General features: G+C 39.8%; 2 protein-coding genes across 6 annotated transcripts in view; both read left to right on the plus strand.

Moving 5' to 3' along the window:
• slc31a2 (solute carrier family 31 member 2) overlaps window positions 1-2,909 on the plus strand; it is a 9,524-nt gene extending 6,615 nt beyond the window's left edge. For all 5 annotated transcript variants that reach the window (XM_061877112.1, XM_061877116.1, XM_061877115.1 and 2 more), the window contains exon 4: window positions 1,973-2,909. In XM_061877112.1, the coding sequence (XP_061733096.1) occupies window positions 1,973-2,138 (166 nt within the window). In that variant the 3' untranslated portion in view covers window positions 2,139-2,909. The remainder of the gene's footprint in view (window positions 1-1,972) is intronic.
• Window positions 2,910-4,735: 1,826 nt separating this feature from the next.
• nars1 (asparaginyl-tRNA synthetase 1) lies at window positions 4,736-21,061 on the plus strand. The gene is made up of 15 exons (XM_061877117.1): window positions 4,736-4,928; window positions 8,516-8,598; window positions 10,042-10,107; window positions 10,874-10,966; window positions 11,065-11,154; window positions 11,348-11,426; window positions 11,508-11,578; window positions 13,700-13,786; window positions 14,055-14,276; window positions 14,356-14,555; window positions 15,923-16,058; window positions 16,134-16,247; window positions 16,455-16,586; window positions 19,207-19,338; window positions 19,432-21,061. Exons 1-15 carry the CDS (start codon window positions 4,886-4,888, stop codon window positions 19,561-19,563), a joined length of 1,680 nt encoding a protein of 559 aa, XP_061733101.1. The 5' UTR covers window positions 4,736-4,885; the 3' UTR covers window positions 19,564-21,061.
• The last annotated feature ends 1,353 nt before the right edge of the window (window positions 21,062-22,414 follow it).

Here is a 22,414-nt window from a genome sequence, read left to right on the forward strand (position 1 = left end):
GGCAAAAAAGACTGAAAAAGTTGAGGAATGCTCATCACACACTTATTTGGAATATCCCACAGGTGTGCAGGCTAATTGGGAACAGGTGGGTGCCATGATTGGCTATAAAAGCAGCTTCTGTGAAATGTTCAGTCATTCACAAGTAAGGATGGGGCGAGGGTCGCCACTTTGTGAACAAATGCGTGAGCAAATTGTCCAACGTTATAAGAACGAAATTTCTCAACAAGCTATTGCCAGGAATATAGGGATTTCACCATCTAGGGTCCGTAATATCATCAAAAGGTTTAGAGAATCTAGAGAAAACACTGCACGTAAGCCATGAATTGATTAACGTGGACCCCGACTTAAACAAGTCGAAAAATTTATTGGGGTGTTACCATTTAGTGGTCAATTGTACGGAATATGTACTGAACTCTACTAATAAAAGTATCAATCAATCAAAATCAAAAGCGGCATGGCTGAAAACCAACATTGAATGCCTGTGACCCTCGATCCCTCAGGCGGTACCGCATCAAAAAGCTATATCAGTGTGTAAATGATATCACCACATGGGCTCAGGAACACTTCAGAAAACCACTGTCAGTAACTACAGCTTGTCGCTACATCAGTAGGTGCAAGTTAAAACTCTGCTATGCAAAGCAAAAGCCACTTATCAACAACATCCAGAATATCTTGTCTTTGCAGTCCATTCAATTGAATATACGTTGAAAAAGATTTGCAAATCATTGTATTCTGTTTTTATTCACGTAAAAAACAAAACTCAGTTTTAAGGTGCGGCAACTGTTATTTGTGTCAGACCTGTTGGTGTTTTATGCACAGTCCTGAACTCCAGAAATGAAAAAGCTCAATAAAAAAGAAGCCATAAACCCTTGCTGTCACACAGGAATTTAATCCAGACACGTGCACAAAGAAAATCTCCTGGCGTTCAGACCAAGGAGAGTCAGGCAGCAACTCACAATGCCCTTCATGGCATCTTGAGACTAGACAAGTGTTTTTCAACCTTTTTGGAGCCAAGGCACATTTTTTGTGTTGAAAAAATGCGGCGGCACACCAGCAGCAGAAATCATTACAAAGTGAAACTCAGTTGACAGTAAAAAGTCGTTGTTGCAATTGTTGGATACGACTTTGCATGCATCAGTATAGCTCTTGTCTCAAAGTAGGTGTACTGTCATGACCTGGGACATCACACCCTGACTTATTTGGACTTTTTTTGCTGTGTGTAGTATTTTTGTTCTTGTCTTGCACTCCTTTTTTCCGGTGGCCTTTTTTCTTTTTTTGGTATTTTCCTGTAGCAGTTTTTCATGCCTTCTTTTGAGCGATATTTCCCGCATCTACTTTCTATTAACATTTAAAAATATTTCAGTAGTTTTTATCCTTCTTTATGGGGACATTGTTGATTGTTATGTTGGGATGTACTTTGTGGACGCCGTCTTTGCTCCACAGTAAGTCTTTACTGTCGTCCAGCATTCTGTTTTTGTTTACTTTGTTGCCAGTTCAGTTTTAGTTTGGTTCTGCATAGCCCTCCTTAAGCTTCAATGGCTTTTCTTAGAGGCACTCACCTTTTGTTTATTTTTAGTTAAGCATTAGACACCTTTTTAGCTGCACGCTGCCTCCCGCTGTTCCCGATATCTACAAAGCAATTAGCTACCGGCTGCCACCTACTGATATGGAAGAGTATTACAGGGTTACTCTGCCTAGCTGGAGACAGCACTGACACTCAACAACAACACATCATTTGCTGACTATATAAAATATATTTTTTAACTCAAATAGGTGAAATTCGAAAATTTCCCACGACACACCAGACTGTATCTCACAGCACACTAGGGTGCTGCGGCACAGTGGTTGAAAAACACTGGACTACAGTATTCAAAAGCCAGATCCGGGCAACTTTTTAACAACCAGTACTAATTCTCACAGTTCTGAATTGGAATTAAACACAATAAAAAAAATGCCGTCTTTGTGTCCTCAGTTGGATCAGACATGGGATCCAGACCCTCCTCCACGTGCTGCAGGTGACGCTGGGCTACATGCTGATGCTGTGCGTCATGACCTACAACACTTGGATCTTCCTGGGCGTCATCGTTGGTTCCACTCTGGGATATTTCATCTCATTCCCTCTGCTGCGTCAGCGCTGAAGGACATTTACGGCTCAGGAGCTTCGGTGAAAACCATGAAAAGTGGTCCTTAAGGTGTGTGGAAATCCTCCTAAATAAGCTGTTTTGATGGCTGCGGGCATTGCCAAATGATCACAAAGGCCACGTATGAGCAGTATGTCTGGATTATGTTTAGAATGGCACATTTGTCGTTCAATTTTTGGTATTTTACACCACCCTAAACACTTAACGTTTTGTTTGCTGAAAGTAGAAATTGTATAGAATTTTCAATGTTAATTTCTGTTGTTTCCTGTTAATCTACAGCAGGGGTCCCCAAACTATGGCCTGCGGGCTGGAACTACGGCCCACCACCGTCCAAAATCCGGCCCACAGGAAGTCCCAAGTTAAAAAAAAAAAAAAAAATTTTTCATTTATTTTTTTTTATTTTTTATTTTAAATCTGTCCTTTCCTATCCATTTTACTCTTGTTACTCTCGATGTCTCCTAGCCGCTCAGGCCAATCATATTGTAAAAAATACATTTTCTCATCGATAATGTGACATTAGCAGCAAGTGCGCGCTCTTTCAGTCAATTAGTGTGTGAGAAATATATATATATATATAATGTACACACACATACATACAGCCCGGCCCCCGGCCAAATTGTTCCAACCCAATGCAGCCCCCGAGTCCAAAATTTTGGGGACCCCTGATATGTAGGATCATTTCATTAAGGAAAATAACATTAAATAATATCCATCCACTCGTTTTCTTCCATTTGTCCCTTTCGGGGTAATAAAAGGAAATAAAACAGATTGTTGCTTCTCTGAAATTGATTATATATGAGTGAAGGGAATTATATTTATATAGCACTTTTCTCTAGTGACTCAAAGCACTTTTACATAGTGAAACCCAATATCTAAGTTAGATTTAAATTAGTGTGGGTGGCACTGGGAGCAGGTGGGTAAAGTGTCTTGCCCAAGGACACAACGGCAGTGACTAGGATGGCCGAGGCGGGGATCAAACCTGGAAGCCCCAAGTTGCTGGCACGGCCGCTCTACCAACCGAGCTATGCCGCCCCACAGAGTGAGATTGTTTGAAATAAATCACATATTTATGTTTACAGTCTTATGTATTTTCCAGGCACCTTTCCAGTACTGACTTGTGTGGTTTGTTGCTCTACATATTGGTCTCACACTCAAGGCCCGGGGACAAATCTGGCCCGCCACATTATTTAATGTGGCCTGCGAAAGCCTGGAAATAATATGCGTTAATAAAATACTTCATCTTTTCAAAGTAAGCCTACATGTAAAATAAGAGTTGTAGAAACTATAAACAGCCATGACATTATGTTCTTTACAAGTGTATGTAAACTTTTGACCACGACTGTATATCCATCCGATTCGTTTCCTACCGGTTGTCCCTTTTGGGTGCTGGTGCCTATCTCCGCTGCATTCGGGCAGAAGGCGGTGTACATCCTGGACAAGTCACCACCTCATCGCAGGGCCACGACTGTGTGTATATACATGTTCATTAATGAATCAGTCATTGTTAAAAGTGGCCCTATAACTGCCATGTGGCCGTCAATGAAAACGAATTTGACATATTTTGCAGAAGATTGCAGATTTAAGACGTGTTCAAACCCATCCATCCATTTTCTACCGCTTTTCCCTTTTGGGGTGCTGGTGCCTATCTCAGCTGCATTCAGGCGTAAGGCCCTGTACACCCTGGACAAGTCGCCACCTCAGCGAAGGGTCACGACTATATATATATACAATATATATATATATATATATATATATATATATATATATATATATATATATATACACACACGCACACATGTTTATTCATAAAACCATCCATCCATCCATTTTCTATTGCTTGTTCCTTTTGGGGTCGCAAGGGGTGCTGGAGCCTATCTCAGCTGCATTCGGGCGGAAGGCGATGTACACCTTGGACAAGTCGCAACCTCATCGCAGGGCCACGACTGTATATATGTATATATATATGTTTATTCATAAATCCATCCATCCATCCATTTTCTACTGCTTGTCCCTTTTGGTGCTGGAGCCCATCTCAGATGCATTTGGGCTGAAGGCGGCGTACACCCTGGACAAGTCGCCATCTCATCGCAGGGCCATGACTGTGTGTGTGTGTATGTATATGTATATATATACACACACACACACACACACACACACACACACACACACACACATGTTTATGCTTAAATCATCCATCCATTTTGTACCGCTTGTCCCTTTTGGGGTAGCGGGGGTGCTGGAGCCTATCTCAGCTGCAATCGGGCGGAAGGCGGAGTACACCCTGGACAATTGGCCCTTCATTGAAGGGCCACGACTCTGTGTGTGTGTGTGTGTGTGTGTGTGTGTGTGTGTGTGTGTGTGTGTGTGTGTGTGTGTATATATATATATATATATATATATATATACATGTTTATTGATAAATCAGTCATTGTTAGAAGAGGCCCTATAACTGCGATGTTGCCCTCAATAAAAACGACTTTGACATATATTTTGCAGACAATTGCAAAAACTAGACGCGTTCAAATAGCCTTCCTAAATTCCACCAATAGGATCCGCCGGTACTGAGCGAGCATCCAATCAGCACTCGCCTTCTACCAGTGACTTCCTACTTCCGGCAGTGAGTTGCGGGTCAGATGTGAAACAACAACTATCACCGGCGTTTGCCACTTTCACGTTTTAGCTGTTAAACAAACCAACAAAAACAACATTTATAGCTTGCAGAGTAGGGGAGCGTCTGGACGAACATGGCCACGGATGTAACAGAAGGTTTGCAGCAAGTGAGCGTCGGTAAGCATGAGAAGGAAAGCTAATGTTAGCTGTCGAGCTAGCAGCTGATGTCATGTGTGAGGAGATGTTGCATCATCTCTAATTTCACACCTTTATTACAGCTTGTGGCTTAATTCAATTACTTCTGTGATTTCGTGCTGTCAAATGATTGTTTTTACTAACACACAATATGACGTAAAGGAGGAGAGACGTGTAGACGAATGTCCACTAATGACAGCTGTCTGTCACATTGATTGATTGAACACATTCTAATACTTACTAAAGTGTCGGACTTGTTCATTATACACTTCAAATACATCCATCCATCCATTTTCTACCGCTTATTCCCTTTGGGGTGGCGGGGGTGCTGGTGCCTCTCTCAGCTACAATCGGGCGGAATACGGTGTACACCCTGGACAAGTCGCCGCCTCATTGCAGCACACTTCAAATGTTATCTAATTTACAGCCACGTTTACGTAATATGATAGAAAATGTCGTTATATTTAGAGATGTCCCATAATGTATTTTTTTTAGGGATGCACCGATTAATCGGTAACCGAATATATTCGTCCGAATATGGCAAAAAAAGCTACATTCGGCCTTCGGTGGAATGAGTTAAAAATAAGGCCGAATAGTGGCGTGTGACGCAATTTTTGACGCGGTGACGCAATCAACCAACGTTCAGTGATGTTGGGATATGTTGTGTACCTGTATAAGTGTATGAGGTTACAAGCACACACTTAATTGAGATTTACGTTATTAGCATATATCATATATAGGGACGGCGTGGCGCAGTGGGAGAGTGGCCGTGCGCAACCTGAGGGTCCCTGGTTCAAATCCCACCTAGTACCAACCTCGTCACGTCCGTTGTGTCCTGAGCAAAACACTTCACCCTTGCTCCTGATGGGTGCTGGTTAGCGCCTTGCGTGGCAGCTCCCTCCATCAGTGTGTGAATGTGTGTGTGAATGGGTAAATGTGGAAGTAGTGTCAAAGCGCTTTGAGTACCTTGAAGGTAGAAAAGCGCTATACAAGTACAACCCATTTATCATTTATCATTTATCTACTGTGGCTAAGCAGACTTTTGCCAAAAGGACAATAATTCATTTGTTGTGGGTTTATCCACTTTAATGCACTTTATTATTTTTTTTGGAATGCATGTTTTGTTTGAAGGCCTAATATAAATGAAAAACTTTGTGCTTTTTTTGAAAAGCCAAGGCTACTGGAATATTAAAAACATGTCAATATTCAATAAAAAAATACTTTATTTGAAAAGCATGTCTAAATATTTATTCTAGGCTATTTATGCAATATTTAAAAAATTGTGAAAAACTGCATTCATTATTCGGTGTTCGGCCTTCGGCCTTTGGCCAAGCGTTTAAATTTTATTCGGCTTCAGCCACAAATTTTCATTTCGGTGCATCCCTACTTTTTTTGCCAATATCCCAATATTGTCCAACTCTTAATCACCAATTCCGATATCAACCGATACCAATATATACAGTGGTGGAAATAACACATATTATGCCTAATTTTGTTGTGATGCTCGGCTGGATGCATTAAAGCAGTGGTTCTCAAATGGGGGTACTTGAAGGTATGCCAAGGGGTACGTGATATTTATTAAAAATATTCTAAAAATAGCAACAATTCAAAAATCCTTTATAAATATATTTATTGAATAATACTTCAACAAAATATGAATGTAAGTTCATAAAGTGTGAAAAGAAATGCAACAATGCAATATTCAGTGTTGACAGCTAGATTTTTTGTGGACATGTTCCATAAATATTGATGTTAAAGATTTCTTTTTTTGCGAAGAAATGTTTAGAATGAAGTTGATGAATCCAGATGGATCTCTATTACAATCCCCAGAGAGGGCACTTTAAGTTGATGATTACTTCTATGTGGAGAAATCTTTATTTACAATTGTCATCCCATTGGGTTGAGTTTTTCCTTGCCCTGATGTGGGATCTGAATCGAGGATGTCGTTGTGGCTTGTGCAGCCCTTTGAGACACTTGTGATATAGGGCTATATAAATAAAAAATGATGGATTGATTGATTGAATTGGTTGAAAAATGTGGAAATGGTGGAAATTTGAATAATGACCCATTCATTTTGAATAGGAAAAACCAAGACCCCCCCCCCCAAGTTCACGTAAAAACTTACACTTGAAATTTTTGCAGCACATTCCTTAAAACACAAGAGCATTCATGTTGTATAGAAGAGTTTCGACCATTGTGAACACATTGGCAGATCTTTGCATTGACTTTTTAACCTCCGAAAAACCTTACGTTTTGTAAAACGAGGCTATTTTTGCTCTGAAAAAAGAAACAAATGTCCACTACATGGAAGGTTGTTTCTCAAAACATGAATAATAGTGAAAGGAGAAGCCCGGCCACCCTGTCCTTAGCTTTCTGGAAATGTGCTCCCTAGAACAGTTTAGTTTAATAGTCCTGCCATAAAGTGTTTCACATTTAAGTTGGCAAACTGGTTTGAGTCAAGTCTGACGGAGATATAAAAAAATGACGCTTACGACGCCAAGTAAACAAAGAATAACAGCTCCAAAAATAGTTTGAGGTAGGGCTGGGCGATATATCGATATACGCGATATATCGCGGGTTTGTCTCTGTGCGATATAGAAAATGACTATATCGTGATATTCGAGTATACGTTCGCACGCAGTTGCTTTTAGCTGCGGGCATTACACTACAGGCTCTTCCCACTCCTTCTTGTGTCTCCTTCTCACAGACAAGCTGGCGCACCTTCTTACATACGTCACAAACTGTCACCTCATACGCCCTCGCCCAGCAGAGAGGTACCAGACTGGGTAACGTTAGCTGTGATGCTAGCGGAGCCATGCGAGTGGTAATACGAGAGAAAGAAGGTGCGAATCTGGTAATAAATGAAGGAAGAATTAATTCCCAAGAATCTGGTAATAAATGAAGGAAGAATTCATTCCCAAGAAAAACAGCAAGGGGGTCCATCGTCTGGCGGTGGTTTGGCTTCAAGCGGAAATATGTCGAACAGACAACCGTAATAAGTCAAGCATGCAGTACAAGCGTTGCTATAATATGTAGCATTACTGCTAATGTGTAGCATCTTTTGAAAAGTCACCTGCTAATAACTGTTTAATAAATACAGTTTTGGTCAATTGACTTAGTTGTGATTTCCTTCTCTGCATGAAAGTTTTAAAGTAGCATATATGAATGCAGTATGAAGAAGAATGTTTTAATGTAGACACATAGAATCATCATACTGCTGTGATTATATGTATCAAGTGTTCATTCAAAAGGCTAAGGCAAAATATCGAGATATCTATCGTGTATCACGATATGGCCTAAAAATATGGAGATATTAAAAAAAGGCCATATCGCGCAGCCCTAGTTTGAGGCTAGCAGAAACATGACTAATTAATTAATGTGCAGTCTCTATTGCAGGTGGCTATTATGAGTGTTCCCACTGTACAACAACTGTCTCCAACATCTTAATAAACATCCCACGAAATGACCTATTTCTAATTTCAGTACATCATTTTGTAAACACACTCTCAAATCAAAACAAAATTCCGCTGAGTACTTGTGTTGAAATCATTCTGTCATGTGTTCCTCAGTTGAGCTGTATGCGTCAGACAAATGTGGCAACGACCAGGATGGAGATGGCTCCCAGCAGAAACCCTTCAAGACTCCCCTCAAGGTCAGTGGTCATGTCATGAGGTTCTTCTGTTGAGGATCTTTAAATTCAAAGAGACCTGAGGGCTGGGAGGAACGCCATCTGTTTTCAGACGGTGGTATATGTTTGTATTTGGAAACCATTTCTTTCTTGTCAGACGTAATCAAATGTTGCCGTCTTAAACTGTGCAGACAATATTTTAACATGATTAACTGTCCTTACATCTAAATCGATAACAATATATATTTTTTCCACAAAACCCAAAACCAGTGAAGTTGGCACATTGTATTCTGTTTTTATTTACGAATTACACAATGATTTTCAAATCCTTTTCAACTCACATTCAATTGAATAGACTGCAAAGACAATATATTTAACGTTCGAACTGAAAAATATATATTTTTTTTGCAAATAATCATTAACTTGGAATTTAATGGCAACAACATATTGCAAAAAAGTTGACACAGGGGCATTTTTACCACTGTGTTACATGGCCTTTCCTTTTAACAACACTCTGTAAATGTTTGGGAACTTAGGGGACCGATTTTTGAATTGGAATTCTTTCCCATTCTTGCTAGGTGTACAGTTTAAGTTGTTCAACAGTCCAGAATCTCCGTTGTCGTATTTTACGCTTCACAATGCACCACACATTTCTAATGGGAGACAGGTCCGGACTACGTTTCTGGGTGTTGTTGATAAATGGCTTTGGCTTTGCATAGTAGAGTTTTAACTTGCACCTACAGATGTAGCGACAAACTGTAGTTACTGACAGTGGTTTTCTGAAGTGTTCCTGAGCCCATGTGGTGATATCCTTTACACACCGATGTCGCTTTTTGATGCAGTACCACTTGAGGGATCCAAGATCACAAGCATTCAATGTTGCGTACTGGGATTTCTCCAGATTCTTTTGATTATATTACAGACCTTGGATGGTGAAATCCCTAAATTCCTTGCAATAGCTCATTAAGAAATGTTATTCTTAAAGTGTTCGACAATTTGCTCACGCATTTGTTCACAAAGTTGTGACCCTCGCCCCATCCTTGTTTGTGAATGACTGAGCATTTCATGGAAACGGCTTTTATACCCAATCCTGGCACTCACCTGTTCCCAATATGCCTTTTCACCTGTGGGATGTTCCAAAATAAGTGTTTGATGAGCATTCCTCAACTTTCTCAGTCTTTTTGCCACTTTCCCCAGCTTTTTTTAAACGTTTTGCAGGCATCAAATTCCAAATGAGCTAATATTTGCAAACAGTTTTCCAGTTTGAATGTTAAGTATCTTGTCTTTGCAGTCTATTATATTGAATATAGGTTGAAAAGGATTTCTAAATCATTGTATTTAGTTTTTATTTACGATTTACACAATGTGCCAACTTCACTGGTTTTGAGTTTTGTAATAGCAGTACATGTGAGTGACGTCTACACTACTGAGATGTCCATGGTTGTGTTTCTGATCCAACCCTTACAGGCTCTGCTGTTCATCGGTAAAGAACCATTCCCGACCATCTATGTAGACTCACAGAAAGAGGATGAGGTTAGTGGGAATTTTTTTGCTTCCCCCGACATTTCTTACTGTCATTTCTTCTTCTTATTCAATGTATTGTTAACGGCACAATACTTCTTCTTTGTTATTTTGTACTGCTACCAACTGCTTTGTATTTTTAATCGGTTTAAGCACACGGTTCCTAAGTATTCAATTTTTTTTATTTATGATTAAATATCATCCATTTTTTATATAAATTTATGGTGGTTTATTTAGTTTCAGGAAAGAAACTCTAGAAATAATTGAATAAGATGCAATTAACTTTTTAATTAAAAACCTTTACATAGTGCTGTCAAAAATAACAAGTTAACTAATGTGATTAATCACAAAAAATATCTCATTATCATGTATGTGCACCGATTAATTGTACAAATGATCTTGACTGTACATCTTTCTGACAATACAATTGCATGTATGTCAAAATATTGGGTTCTTTTTGAAGTTAGTTTAAATTATGTAGGCGAGTTCAAACCTGTGATTAATCTTGAATAATCCAAATTCAAAAGTGCAATGAAGCTGATTTAAAAAAAAAAAATGTTTTTAATTACAAATTTGACAGCACGTCTTTTAACATCATCATGTTATTACAAAAAAGCTATTTTTTTCCATCTGCATTAATGTTAACTGTCCTACTTTTAGTTTCAGGTTAAAAGTGCCATGTACCTTTTGAAAATGGACAACATTAAAAAATGTGATACCTGTAATTGATATAGGTAAAGTCTAGTTCTGTTTTCTTGTATATCTTTGTGTTTATCAGCGCTGGGCAGTGATTTCCAAGACGCAAATGAAGAATGCAAAGAAGGCTTTTGCCCGAGAGCAAGCCAAGAATGAGTCCAAGGATAAAAAGGAGGTTTGTTTCTCGCAGGCTCCTTCAAATCGCCTGTCACAATACCTCCAATGTGTGCACCGCTGTTTTTAATTTCTTATTTGATTTGTATTTTTTTACAGGCAGAAGACAATGAAAGGAGAGAGAAGAACCTAGAAGACGCCAAGAAAATCGTTATTGTAAAGGACGCCAGTTTGCCCGACCCGGAAACGGTTTGTCTTTCATAATAAGCATTGCAGCAAAAATCAAGATATACACTTTTATACACAGATCTTGCATTTATGGGATGTTGTTTTTTTTCAATGTGTTTCAACTTATTGCCGCAGTGGGGTTAATTGAGTTGCGTCTATTTCTTAAGAAGTTAAAAATGTCCTCTAAAACTTAATTTTTAATGTGTTTGTGCAGGTTAAAATTAATATTCTTGAAACAAAAAGGGGGCAGAGAGTCAAAGTGTTTGGATGGATTCATCGCCTTAGGAGGCAAGGTGAGGAGAGTGAAAGTCAGATGTGGCTGTTGTATTAAATAGTTTTACAAATGTATGTAACTTGACTGTGTTGGTCTGCAGGAAAGAATTTGATGTTTATCGTGCTGAGAGATGGAACCGGTTTTCTCCAGTGTGTGCTGTCTGATAAACTGGTGAGTATTTGTCTAATTGTTTTGTCTAGTGTCTTGTAAGGATTTTTTTTGTGGGTATTATTCGTGATTATTTTACTGTTCCAGTCAGAGCTTTACATGGTCGATTTATTTACCGTATTTTTCGGATTATAAGTCGCTCCGGAGTATACGTCGCACCAGCCGAAAATGCATAATAAAGAAGGAAAAAAACATATATAAGTCGCACTGGAGTATAAGTCGCATTTTGGGGGGTAATTTATTTGATAAAATCCAACACCAAGAATAGACATTTGAAAGGCAATTCAAACTGAATAAAGAATAGTGAACAACAGGCTGAATAAGTGTAGGCTATATGAGGCATAAATAAGCAACTGCTATGTTAACCTAACATATTATGGTATGAGTCATTCAAATAACTATAACATATAGAACATGCTATACCTTTACCAAACTATCTCTCACTCCTAATCCATAAATCCCATGAAATCTTCTTCCTCCATGTGGCTTCTAAACAACTCTGCCAACTCCAAAGGTATGTGCCGCTTCCTCTTGTCCTTTTCTGCTGCATATTTCACTACGTCCATCTTGTGATCTGCAGTACATAATTTCCTTTTCGGTGCCATTTTGTTCATCCCTTCTCAGTTTTTATAACTTACCGCCAACGATGAAATGTTCCACTTTAATAGCTACGGCAGTAACATATAGCACAGGGGTTTGGCAACCTTTTTGGCTGAGAGAGCCATGAAAACCAAATACTTTAAAATGTATTTCCGTGAGAGCCATATCATATTTTTTAACACTGAATACAACTAAATGCGTGCATTTTTTAAGTACGAACAACATTTTTAGAGTATTAAGTCTTTAAGTATTTTTAATAACATTATTTCTTGAACAGGTGCGGTAGAAAACGGATGGATGGATTAAAATGCATGAGAATGTTTTATATTTTGAACGTTATTTTTAACAATGTGATTACCAGCGGAATTATTCATTACTTATCGTGTTAAGCAATGTCAGCTAAGATTTATCTGAGAGCCAGATGCATTCATCAAAAGAGCCACATCTGGCTCTAGAGCCATAGGTTCCCTATATAGCATATAGCAGTTAGCATTCCATGACCCACAATGCACTTCTGCCATGACCCTCCCCCGCCGAATTCTTATTGGTTGACGTGTGTGTGACGATTACTGACATTTTCTTCGTCTGTTCTGTGAATGAGATGAATAATTCTACGGTAATGTGTTAATAATTTCACACATAAGTCGCTCTGAATTGATCAACGTGGACCCCGACTTAAACAAGTTGAAAAACTTATTGGGGTGTTACCATTTAGTGGTCAATTGTACGGAATATGTACTGTACTGTGCAATCTACTAATAAAAGTATCAATCAATCAATCAAAAAGAGTATATGTCGCACCCCTGGCCAAACTATGAAAAAAACTGCGACTTGTAGTCCGAAAAATACGGTATTAGAACTGTTCTACAATTATCATCATTATTATTATTTTTATTTTGTCTTGATTTTGAATAAATGTAGGACTAATTTTTTAATTGATCAATGTTTCTTTTTTTAATATAATTTAATAAATTTAATCAATTTAATCAATTTCACAACATTTAGTTGTGAATTGATTTAGGATTACTTAATGTGTAATTAATTTATTCAAAACTGTTTTATTGCATTTATTCATTAAATTATTCTTTGGATTTATTTTATTGTGACAAGGCCAAGCCTTCTTACCTTCTCATGTTAGTGGACATGATTGACTGCAGCTGAGAGTTGCTCTTTGGGAGCATAAAATGTTTGGCCACACTCACTGGAATTGTCCTATACTCGAGAAAATAAGGGGCAAATTGTCCATGCTAAAATGTCTAGTTTGACTGCACGGACCACCATTGAAATATTTTATTTATATAATATATTATATATCACATAGGCCTACTTTGATGGCAAGCCAAAGCCAACAGTAAAATTACCGCCACATTTCGTTCAGCATAACTCCATGTTGCATCCTATCTGACGCAGTTTGAAATTACAATAAAAAAAGTGCAGTCAATGTAAAGCATTTTTTTTTTATCTGTGAAGTTATATGTGAGGTTGAATTATGGACATACTAACTCGTCTTGTTCCTGTCTCCAGTGCCAGTGCTATAACGGCTTGCTGTTGTCCACTGAGAGCACTGTAGCCCTGTATGGGACTGTAACACCTGTTCCTGAAGGAAAACAGGTAAACACTGCATTGCTTTCACACAAGAAAAGGGAACATATTTATATTCATGAAATATGTGCAGATTGGGCAACATCCACACAAACATGTATTTGAACATTTCATGAATCTTCAAATAGTTCAAAATACCTGTGCATGTGTAAAGTCAGATTAGCGGTTGGTACTAAAGTGCATATTACTGAGTGTTGACGTTTATAAAAATTGGTTTGGATGTTGAAAAGAAACACACAAAGGATGTTTTTTCAGGGGCTAACATTCTGTCTCCCAGGCGCCAGGGGGCCACGAGCTTCACTGCGACTTCTGGGAGCTGATTGGCTTGGCACCGGCGGGCGGGGCCGACAACCTTCTGAACGAAGAGTCCGACGTGGACGTCCAACTGAACAACCGACACATGCATATCAGAGGAGAGAACGTCTCCAAGATCCTCAAAGTGCGCTCCACGGTTACGCAGTGCTTCAGGGACCATTTCTTTGACCGCGGATACTACGAGGTGAAGTCAAGTCAGGTCTTCACTTTTGCAAAAAGGATCAAAGAAGTAGTACAAGCAATTGGATTGTTTTGCTGTGCAGGTTACTCCTCCAACTTTGGTGCAGACTCAGGTGGAGGGCGGATCCACGCTGTTTAACCTCAACTATTTTGGCGAGCAGGCGTACCTGACACAGTCCTCCCAGCTTTACTTGGAGACATGCATCCCTGCACTGGGCGATAGCTTCTGCGTCGCTCAGTCCTACAGAGCCGAGCAGTCCCGCACCCGCAGGCACCTTTCTGAGTGAGCTTGCTATTTACCTCTTGAGAGACCAATGAAACTGGTTTGCATCAACATTAAAATGTTGAAAAGTAACCTAGAAACACAGAGACAGAATATAAAACACAATTTCGTCTGTCTGTGATCAAAATACCATCTTTGCACTACAGCTGGGCGATATGGCCTTTTTTTTAAAATCTCTATATTTTTAGGCCATATTGCGATACACAATATATATCTGGATATTTTGCCTTAGCCTTGAATGAACACTTGATGCATATAATCACAGCAGTATGATGATTCTTTGTGTCTACATTAAAACATTCTTGTTCATACTGCATTAATATATGCTACTTTTAAACTTTCATGCAGAGGGAAATCACAACTAAGTCAATTTAGCAAAAGTGTATTTATGAAACAGTTATTAAGCAGTGGCACAAACATTCATGTCATTTCCAAAACAGAAAGTGCAAGATTGTCAGAGACATTTTAAAACAAGCTGTTAGTGCACTTTTGTGCATGATGTCACTAAGATGACATATCAAAACAACACTAAATTAAAGTGCACTTTTTTTACAGAACACCACTACAACAGTTTAAAACAAATAAAGTGCAATTTTGTGCATGATGTCACACAAGATATTTCAAAAACTGCCCCAAAAAAAATGAGCTGCATAATAGGAAATCAAATAGTGTTCGTCCTTCGTTATGTGGTAGGTTCCTGCGGACATTATCTCCTGTTGTTGACTATTTTTTTCATACGGTGTTGATCTGGAAATGTTTGCCTCTTCATTTTGATGGTGTGGGCGTGTGGCACCGAATAGAGATGTTTACATGCGGAGATGTTGACATGCAGAGTAAACACTCTTCATTCTCTAGCAGGTGACTTTTCAAATGTTGCTACATATTAGCACTAATGCTACTTGTTGTAGCAATGCTTTTGCCCCACACTTGACAAATTACAGTTGTCTGTTTGACATATTCACACTTGAAGCCAAACCACCGCCAGGCGATGGACCCCCTGCTGTTTTTCTTGGGAATTATTTCTTCCTTCATTTGTTACCAGATTCGCAGCTTCTTTCTCTCGTATTACCACTCTCACGGCTCCGCTAGCATCACAGCTAACGTTACCCATGCTGCTACCTCTCTGCTCCGCGAGGGCGTATACATACATGACGTATGTAGGAAGGTGCGCTTTCTGTCTGTGACAAGGAGAGATAAGAGAGTGAGAAGAGCCTGTAGTGTAATGCCTGCAGCTAAAAGCAACTGCGTGAGAACGTATACTTGAATACCCACGATATAGTCATTTTTTATATCGCACCGAGACAAACCTGCGATATATCGCCCAGCCCTACTTTGCACATGACCTATTTTATGTATTTCCCATCCAGGTACACTCACATTGAGGCAGAGTGTCCCTTCATAACCTTTGAGGATCTTCTAGACAGACTGGAAGACTTGGTTTGTGACGTTGTGGACCGAGTTCTGAAATCTCCTGCCGCTCAACTGCTCTATGACGTCAACCCGGTACCACACAGGAGCTGCAAATGTTTTATTTTTTGCTTGTAATTTTATTTTAATTATATTTGATGAAATTTTCAGAACTTCAAACCCCCCAAGAAACCATTCAAGAGGATGAACTACTCGGAAGCCATCGAGTGGCTCAAAGAACATGACGTCAAGAAGGACGACGGCACCTATTACGAGTTTGGAGAGGTAAAAAGTACAGATGTCCGATAATATCGGACTGGCAATGTTATCGGCCGATAAATGCTTTAAAATGCAATATCGGAAATTATCGGTATCGGTTTCAAAAAGTAAAATGTGTGACTTTTTAAAACGCTGCTGTAGGGAGTGGTACATGGATGTAGGGAGAAGTACAGAGACCTGATCATCTTTACTTTCTATTTGTGCATCTCTCAGGACATCCCCGAGGCCCCGGAGAGGCTGATGACCGACGCCATCAATGAAACTATTCTGCTTTGTCGTTTCCCTGCTGAGATCAAATCCTTCTACATGCAGCGCTGCACTGAAGACCGACGCCTCACGGAGTCGGTATGTTCTTCTATATCCATTTACTGCATCGGTATATAGCAAGGCACCTGTTATTTTTATATTTGATTAGATTGTACAGTAAAATATAATCAATAGGTCTGTCAAAGTTAACGCAATAATAACACGGTGAATATTGGCACTCATTTTTTTATTGCGCAATTAACACGCATGCCTCCTTTTTGATCTTTCGGACATATCTGTACCAGGAAAATAGCAAGCAGAAATGCACAAAGAAAAGGTAACAATATGGATATCCGATATTCAAACCATGACAAGTTGTTCTCCCGCCAATACAAAACCATTTTATCTTCAATCGCCGTGAGAAGACATCACTGGAGTGAATGCAGGCTGGCATACAGAGAGGAGGAGGAGTGCATTACGGTTAAATGCATTAATAACATAACATGTAGATTGTTACTGTAACTGCTTTAGTAGGATGGAGTAAAAGCTCAATAGAGAGGAATGTCAGAGACAGACAGTAGGCAGGAAATCTTTATAATTATTTAGTCTTGTCAAAACATGTCAAGACACGTTTTGCAAACCAATCACAGTTCTGGCTACACTTTAAAAGCATCACATCTGCCTCGGTAACACATTAAAAAATGCATTACATTACGATCCTGCTTTAATTGTCAGAGATGTTTTAAAGTAATCTGTGATATTTCTACCTACATAAATGTTAGTGTATCAGTTGAGTATTATACTCAAGAGCAGTGGTTCACAACCTTTTTTCAGTGATGTACCCCCTGTGAAGATTTGTTTTAATTCAAGTACCCCCTAATCAGAGCAAAGCATTTTGGGTTGAAAAAAAGAGATAAAGAAGTAAAATACAGCACTTTGTCATCAGTTTCTGATTTATTAAATTGTATAACAGTGCATAATATTGCTCATTTGTAGTGGTCTTTCTTGAACTATTTGGAAAAAAAGATATAAAAATAACTAAAAACTTGTTGAAGAATAAACAAGTGATTCAATTGTAAATAAAGATTTCTACACATAGAAGTAATCATCAACTTAAAGTGCCCTCTTTGGGGATTGTAATAGAGATCCATCTGGATTCATCAACTTCATTCTAAAAAAAATCTTTAACATCAATATTTATGACAAAGACATTTCGGGAGAACATCTGCACCGTAACACAACATAAGCACAACAGAACAAATACCCAGAACCCCTTGCAGCACTAAATCTTCCAGGACGCTACAATATATATTTTTTCTAGTCAATTTTAATGAATGAATCGTTGCAGCCCTATTGAGGACTGAGACGTTTGGGAACTACTTCCTGTACAGCAGTATTTTTCAACCTTTTTTGAGCCAAGTTACATTTTTTTCTTTGAAAAAATCCGGAGACACACCACCAGCAGAAATCATTAAAAAATTTAACTTGGTAGACAATAAAAAGTCTTTGTCGTAATTGTTGATTATGACTTTAAAGCATAACCAAGCATGCATCAATATAGCTCTTGTCTCAAAGTGGGTGTACTGTCACCACCTGTCACATCACACTCTGACATATTTTGTATTTTTTGCCGTTTTTCTGTGCGTAGTGTTTTAGTTCTTGTCTTGCGCTCCTATTTTGGTGGCTTTTCCTGTTTTGTTGGTATTTTCCTGTTGCAGTTTCATGTCTTCCTTTGAGCGATATTCCTCGCACTTGCTTTGTTTTAGCAATCAAGACTATTTAAGGTGTTGCAATCTTTTTTTGTGTGGACATTGTTGATTGTCATGTCATGTACTGATGTACTTTGTGGATGCTGCCTTTGCCACAGTAAGTCTTTGCTGTCGTCTAGTAATCTGTTTTTGTTAACTTTGTCACCAGTTCAGTTTTAGTTTTAGTTCTGCATAGCCTTCCCTAAACTTCAATGCCTTTTCTTCGGGCACTCACCTTTTGTTTATTTTTGGTTTAAGCATTAGATATCTTTTTACCCGCATTATGTGTTCACGACAAACCATCAACGTGAGACGACATGTTCCCAACATCTAGAGAGCAATTAGCTACATGCTGCCACCTACTGATATGGAAGAGTATTACACGGTCTCAACAACGGCACATTATTTGCTGATTATAATTACTGAATCAGAAGAATTTTTATTACCATTGTTTGAGAACAAGTTCACAAACTAGGAATTTTACTTGGTGCAACATAAAACACATATTACACAGAATAGAATAAGATGAGCTGTAACTGAGCTATCAGATCTTGTTCTTGTTCATGTGCCTGATGCCTGAGGGGAAAAACTGTTCAGGTGGTGGGAGGTGTGGGTCTGGATGGACCGTAGTCTTCTGCCTGAGAGGAGAGGGGAGAATAGTTTGTGTCCAGGGTGAGAAGAGTCAGCAGTGATCCAACCCACATCCCTCCTGGTCCTGGAGGAAAACAGGTCCTGGAGGGATGGGAGTTTGCAGCCAATCATCTTCTCAGCAGCACGTTCACTGCGCTGCACTCGCTGGTTTGCAAAAACTATTTTTAACCCAAATAGGTGAAACTACACAATCTCCCACAGCACACCCGACTGGTGTGCCGTGACACAATGGTTGAAAAAACACTGCCATACAGGACATAATTTGGGCTACATTTTGGTAAATAAAAAAAATGAATGTTTGAACAACTTTACATGTACAGGTTGATGTTTTGATGCCAAATGTGGGCGAGATAGTGGGAGGCTCCATGCGTATATGGGATTCTGAGGAGCTGCTAGAAGGCTACAAGAGGGAGGGCATCGACCCCACACCATACTACTGGTACACCGATCAGGTAACGGGTTGCCTTTTTGCACCATTTTCTCATTGAATACTGTGAAGAGTCGGAAGAAGACCATTTATTGACTACTGTGTTTGTGCCGTCCAGAGAAAGTACGGCACGTGTCCTCACGGTGGTTACGGTCTGGGTCTGGAGCGCTTCCTCACCTGGCTGCTGAACAGACATCACATCCGCGATGTCTGCCTTTACCCGCGATTTATCCAACGCTGCCGACCCTGAACACGCTAACGCTCCGCAGACCCCGGCGTGTGGCGCCGACATGTGAGCTACGCTGTCGAATCACGTGCCGCACAATTAAATGTTTGTCCCATGTCTTTTTAATTTTTCTGCTCAAAATGTCTCAATTGGAAAAACACTCAATTACAGCTCATGTTGTGCACAGCTCAATCTAATCATGCTCGCTCTCACTCTGCGCCTGATCATTTAGCAGTAACTTCATCGTGAAGTAGTGAACCCGCCTGATCATTTCCTGCCTTAAAGTCTTTTTTTAGCTGTTCCTGACCTGTGAGCAGCTTAGCAAATGGTAGTAAGACGAGGTGGCCACATGCTTGTGGTTGTAAATAATGAAGTACGGTTGTTGTTGTGTCTCGGTTGTTTACGGTGGAAGCCTACAAAGTTGAACAATGCTGAACAAACGTCTTCTTGTTTTTGACTAATGAATATTTGTCGGACCAGTGTGTCACCTTCCATGAGGACGTGGCATGAATACTCATGCATCTGCCGCTATAGGACCACTAGTTTTACTCAGGCAGTGTACTGAAGCACTAGAAGTACACTGCTCGTGCTCAGGGGGAGTGCACACAAAATGCTTCCAGCCAGGAATTAATAGTAAGAGAGGTCAAATATGATGCTATAGTCTCCTGAAAACCAGCGTCCTCTGCAGTGGACTTTTGGCCGAGCCAAAAAATGGCCCGAATGATGTTCTATACACTGTATTTTTCGGAGCATAAGTCGCTCCGGAGCATAAGTCGCACCTGCCGAAAATGCATAATAAAGAACGAAAACAACATATATAAGTTGCACTGGAGTATAAGTCGTATTTTTTGGGGAAATGTATTTGATAAAACCCAACACCAAGAATAGACATTTGAAGGGCAATTTAAAATAAATAAAGAATAGTGAAGAACAGGCTGAATAAGTGTAGGTTATATGAGGCATAAATAACCAACTGCTATGTTAACCTAACATATTATGGTAAGAGTCATTCAAATAACTATAACATATAGAACATGCTATACCTTTACCAAACTATCTCTCACTCCTAATCCATAAATCCCATGAAATCTTATACGTCTAGTCTCTTATGTGAATGAGCTAAATAATATTATTTGATATTTTATGGTAATGTGTTAATAATTTCACACCTGAGTCGCTCCTGAGTATAAGTCGCACCCCCGGCCAAACTATGAAAAAAATGTGACTTATAGTCAGAGAAATACGGTATATACACCCCCACTAATAAGATTTGGTTAAGTCTCACCTCTACCAGGCCAACTAACAACTTCTGGGAGAAAATCTGGCAGGATTTTTCTTCGAATTAGTGGTCTTGTTTCTCCAGTACATTTGTGTGCGCTCCTCCCGTCTTGGAAGAACATGTGACAGAACAAAAGCCTGGTCAGCTCCTTGTGCATCCGATCATTGCCGTTATGTAAGCCGGTTCTGCTTTGTCATCTGAAAATAATGTAGTGCACCTCAATAAAAAAAATCACTGAAACAAGTGTGGGTATTTTACGGGTTGGTCAATTCTTTTGGACTAGTTTGGATTTTATTCAAAATAAAATGTGTCGGTGAATGCGTTTAGAATAGAAAGTGACGGTTGTGTTCATAACTTTATGGACAGAATTTTTAGGCGCAGTCAAGGCGTTGAGGTGTTCTGGTTTTGTGGCTGCAGGATTAGGTCTCTGCTTTTTGCAGATGATGTGGTCCTGATGGCTTCATCTGGCCATGATCTTCGGCTCTCACTGGATCTGTTTGCAGCCTAGTGAAGCAACTAGGATGAGAATCAGCACCTCCAAGTCCATGGTTCCAGTGTGGAGTGCCATCTTCGGGTTGGGGAGGAGACCCTGCCCCAAGTGGAGGAACTCAAGTACCTCGGAGTCTTGTTCACTAGTGAGAGAAGAGTGGATCGGTGCGGCGTCTTCAGTAATGCGGACGCTGTATCGATCCGTTGTGGTGAAGAAGGAGCTGAGCCGGAAGGCAGAGCTCTCAATTTTTCATCCTCACCTATGGTCATGAGCTTTGGGTCATGACCGAAAGGATAAGATCACGGGTACAAGCGGCCGAAATGAGTTTCCTCCGCCGGGTGGCGGGGCTCTCCCTTAGAGATAGGGTGAGAAGCTCTGCCATCCGGGAGGAACTCAAAGTAAAGCCGCTGCTCCTCCATATCGAGAGGAGCCAGATTAGGTGGTTTGGGCATCTGGTCAGGATGCCACCCAAACGCCTCCCTAGGGAGGTGTTTAGGGCACGTCCAACCGGTAGGAGGACACGTTGGGAAGACCCAGGACACGTTGGGAAGACTATGTCTCCCGGCTGGCCTGGGAACGCCTCGGAATCCCCCAGGAAGAGCTAGACGAAGTGGCTGGGGAGAGGGAAGTCTGGGTTTCCCTGCGACCCGACCTCGTATAAGCGGAAGAAGATGGATGGATGGAATAGAAAGTACTTTATTGATCCCTGGGGGAAATTCAACACCACAGTTCGCTCACAAACAATAAACACTTAAGTATTTTTTGTAGGTTTTATTAATGATAATCCATGCCTACATTTTTAATTTTTGTATATGTTTATGGTATTTTAAATGTGTTTTTTACTTTAATGGAACACTATCTCTTTAGAGGCTTACATACAGAACAGGCCAAAAGGTTGGACACGCCTTCTCAGTCAATGTGTTTTCTTTATTTTCATGACTATTTACATTGTAGATTGTCACTGAAGGCATCACAACTATGAAAGAACATGTGGAGTTATGTACTTAACAAAAACAGGTGAAATAACTGAAAAATATGCTTCAAAATAGCCACCTTTTGCTTTGATTACTGCTTTGCACACTCTTGGCATTCTCTCCATGAAGCTT

Source organism: Nerophis ophidion, linkage group LG17 (genome assembly GCF_033978795.1).
Source record: "Nerophis ophidion isolate RoL-2023_Sa linkage group LG17, RoL_Noph_v1.0, whole genome shotgun sequence".
NCBI classification, from domain to species: Eukaryota; Metazoa; Chordata; class Actinopteri; order Syngnathiformes; family Syngnathidae; genus Nerophis; species Nerophis ophidion.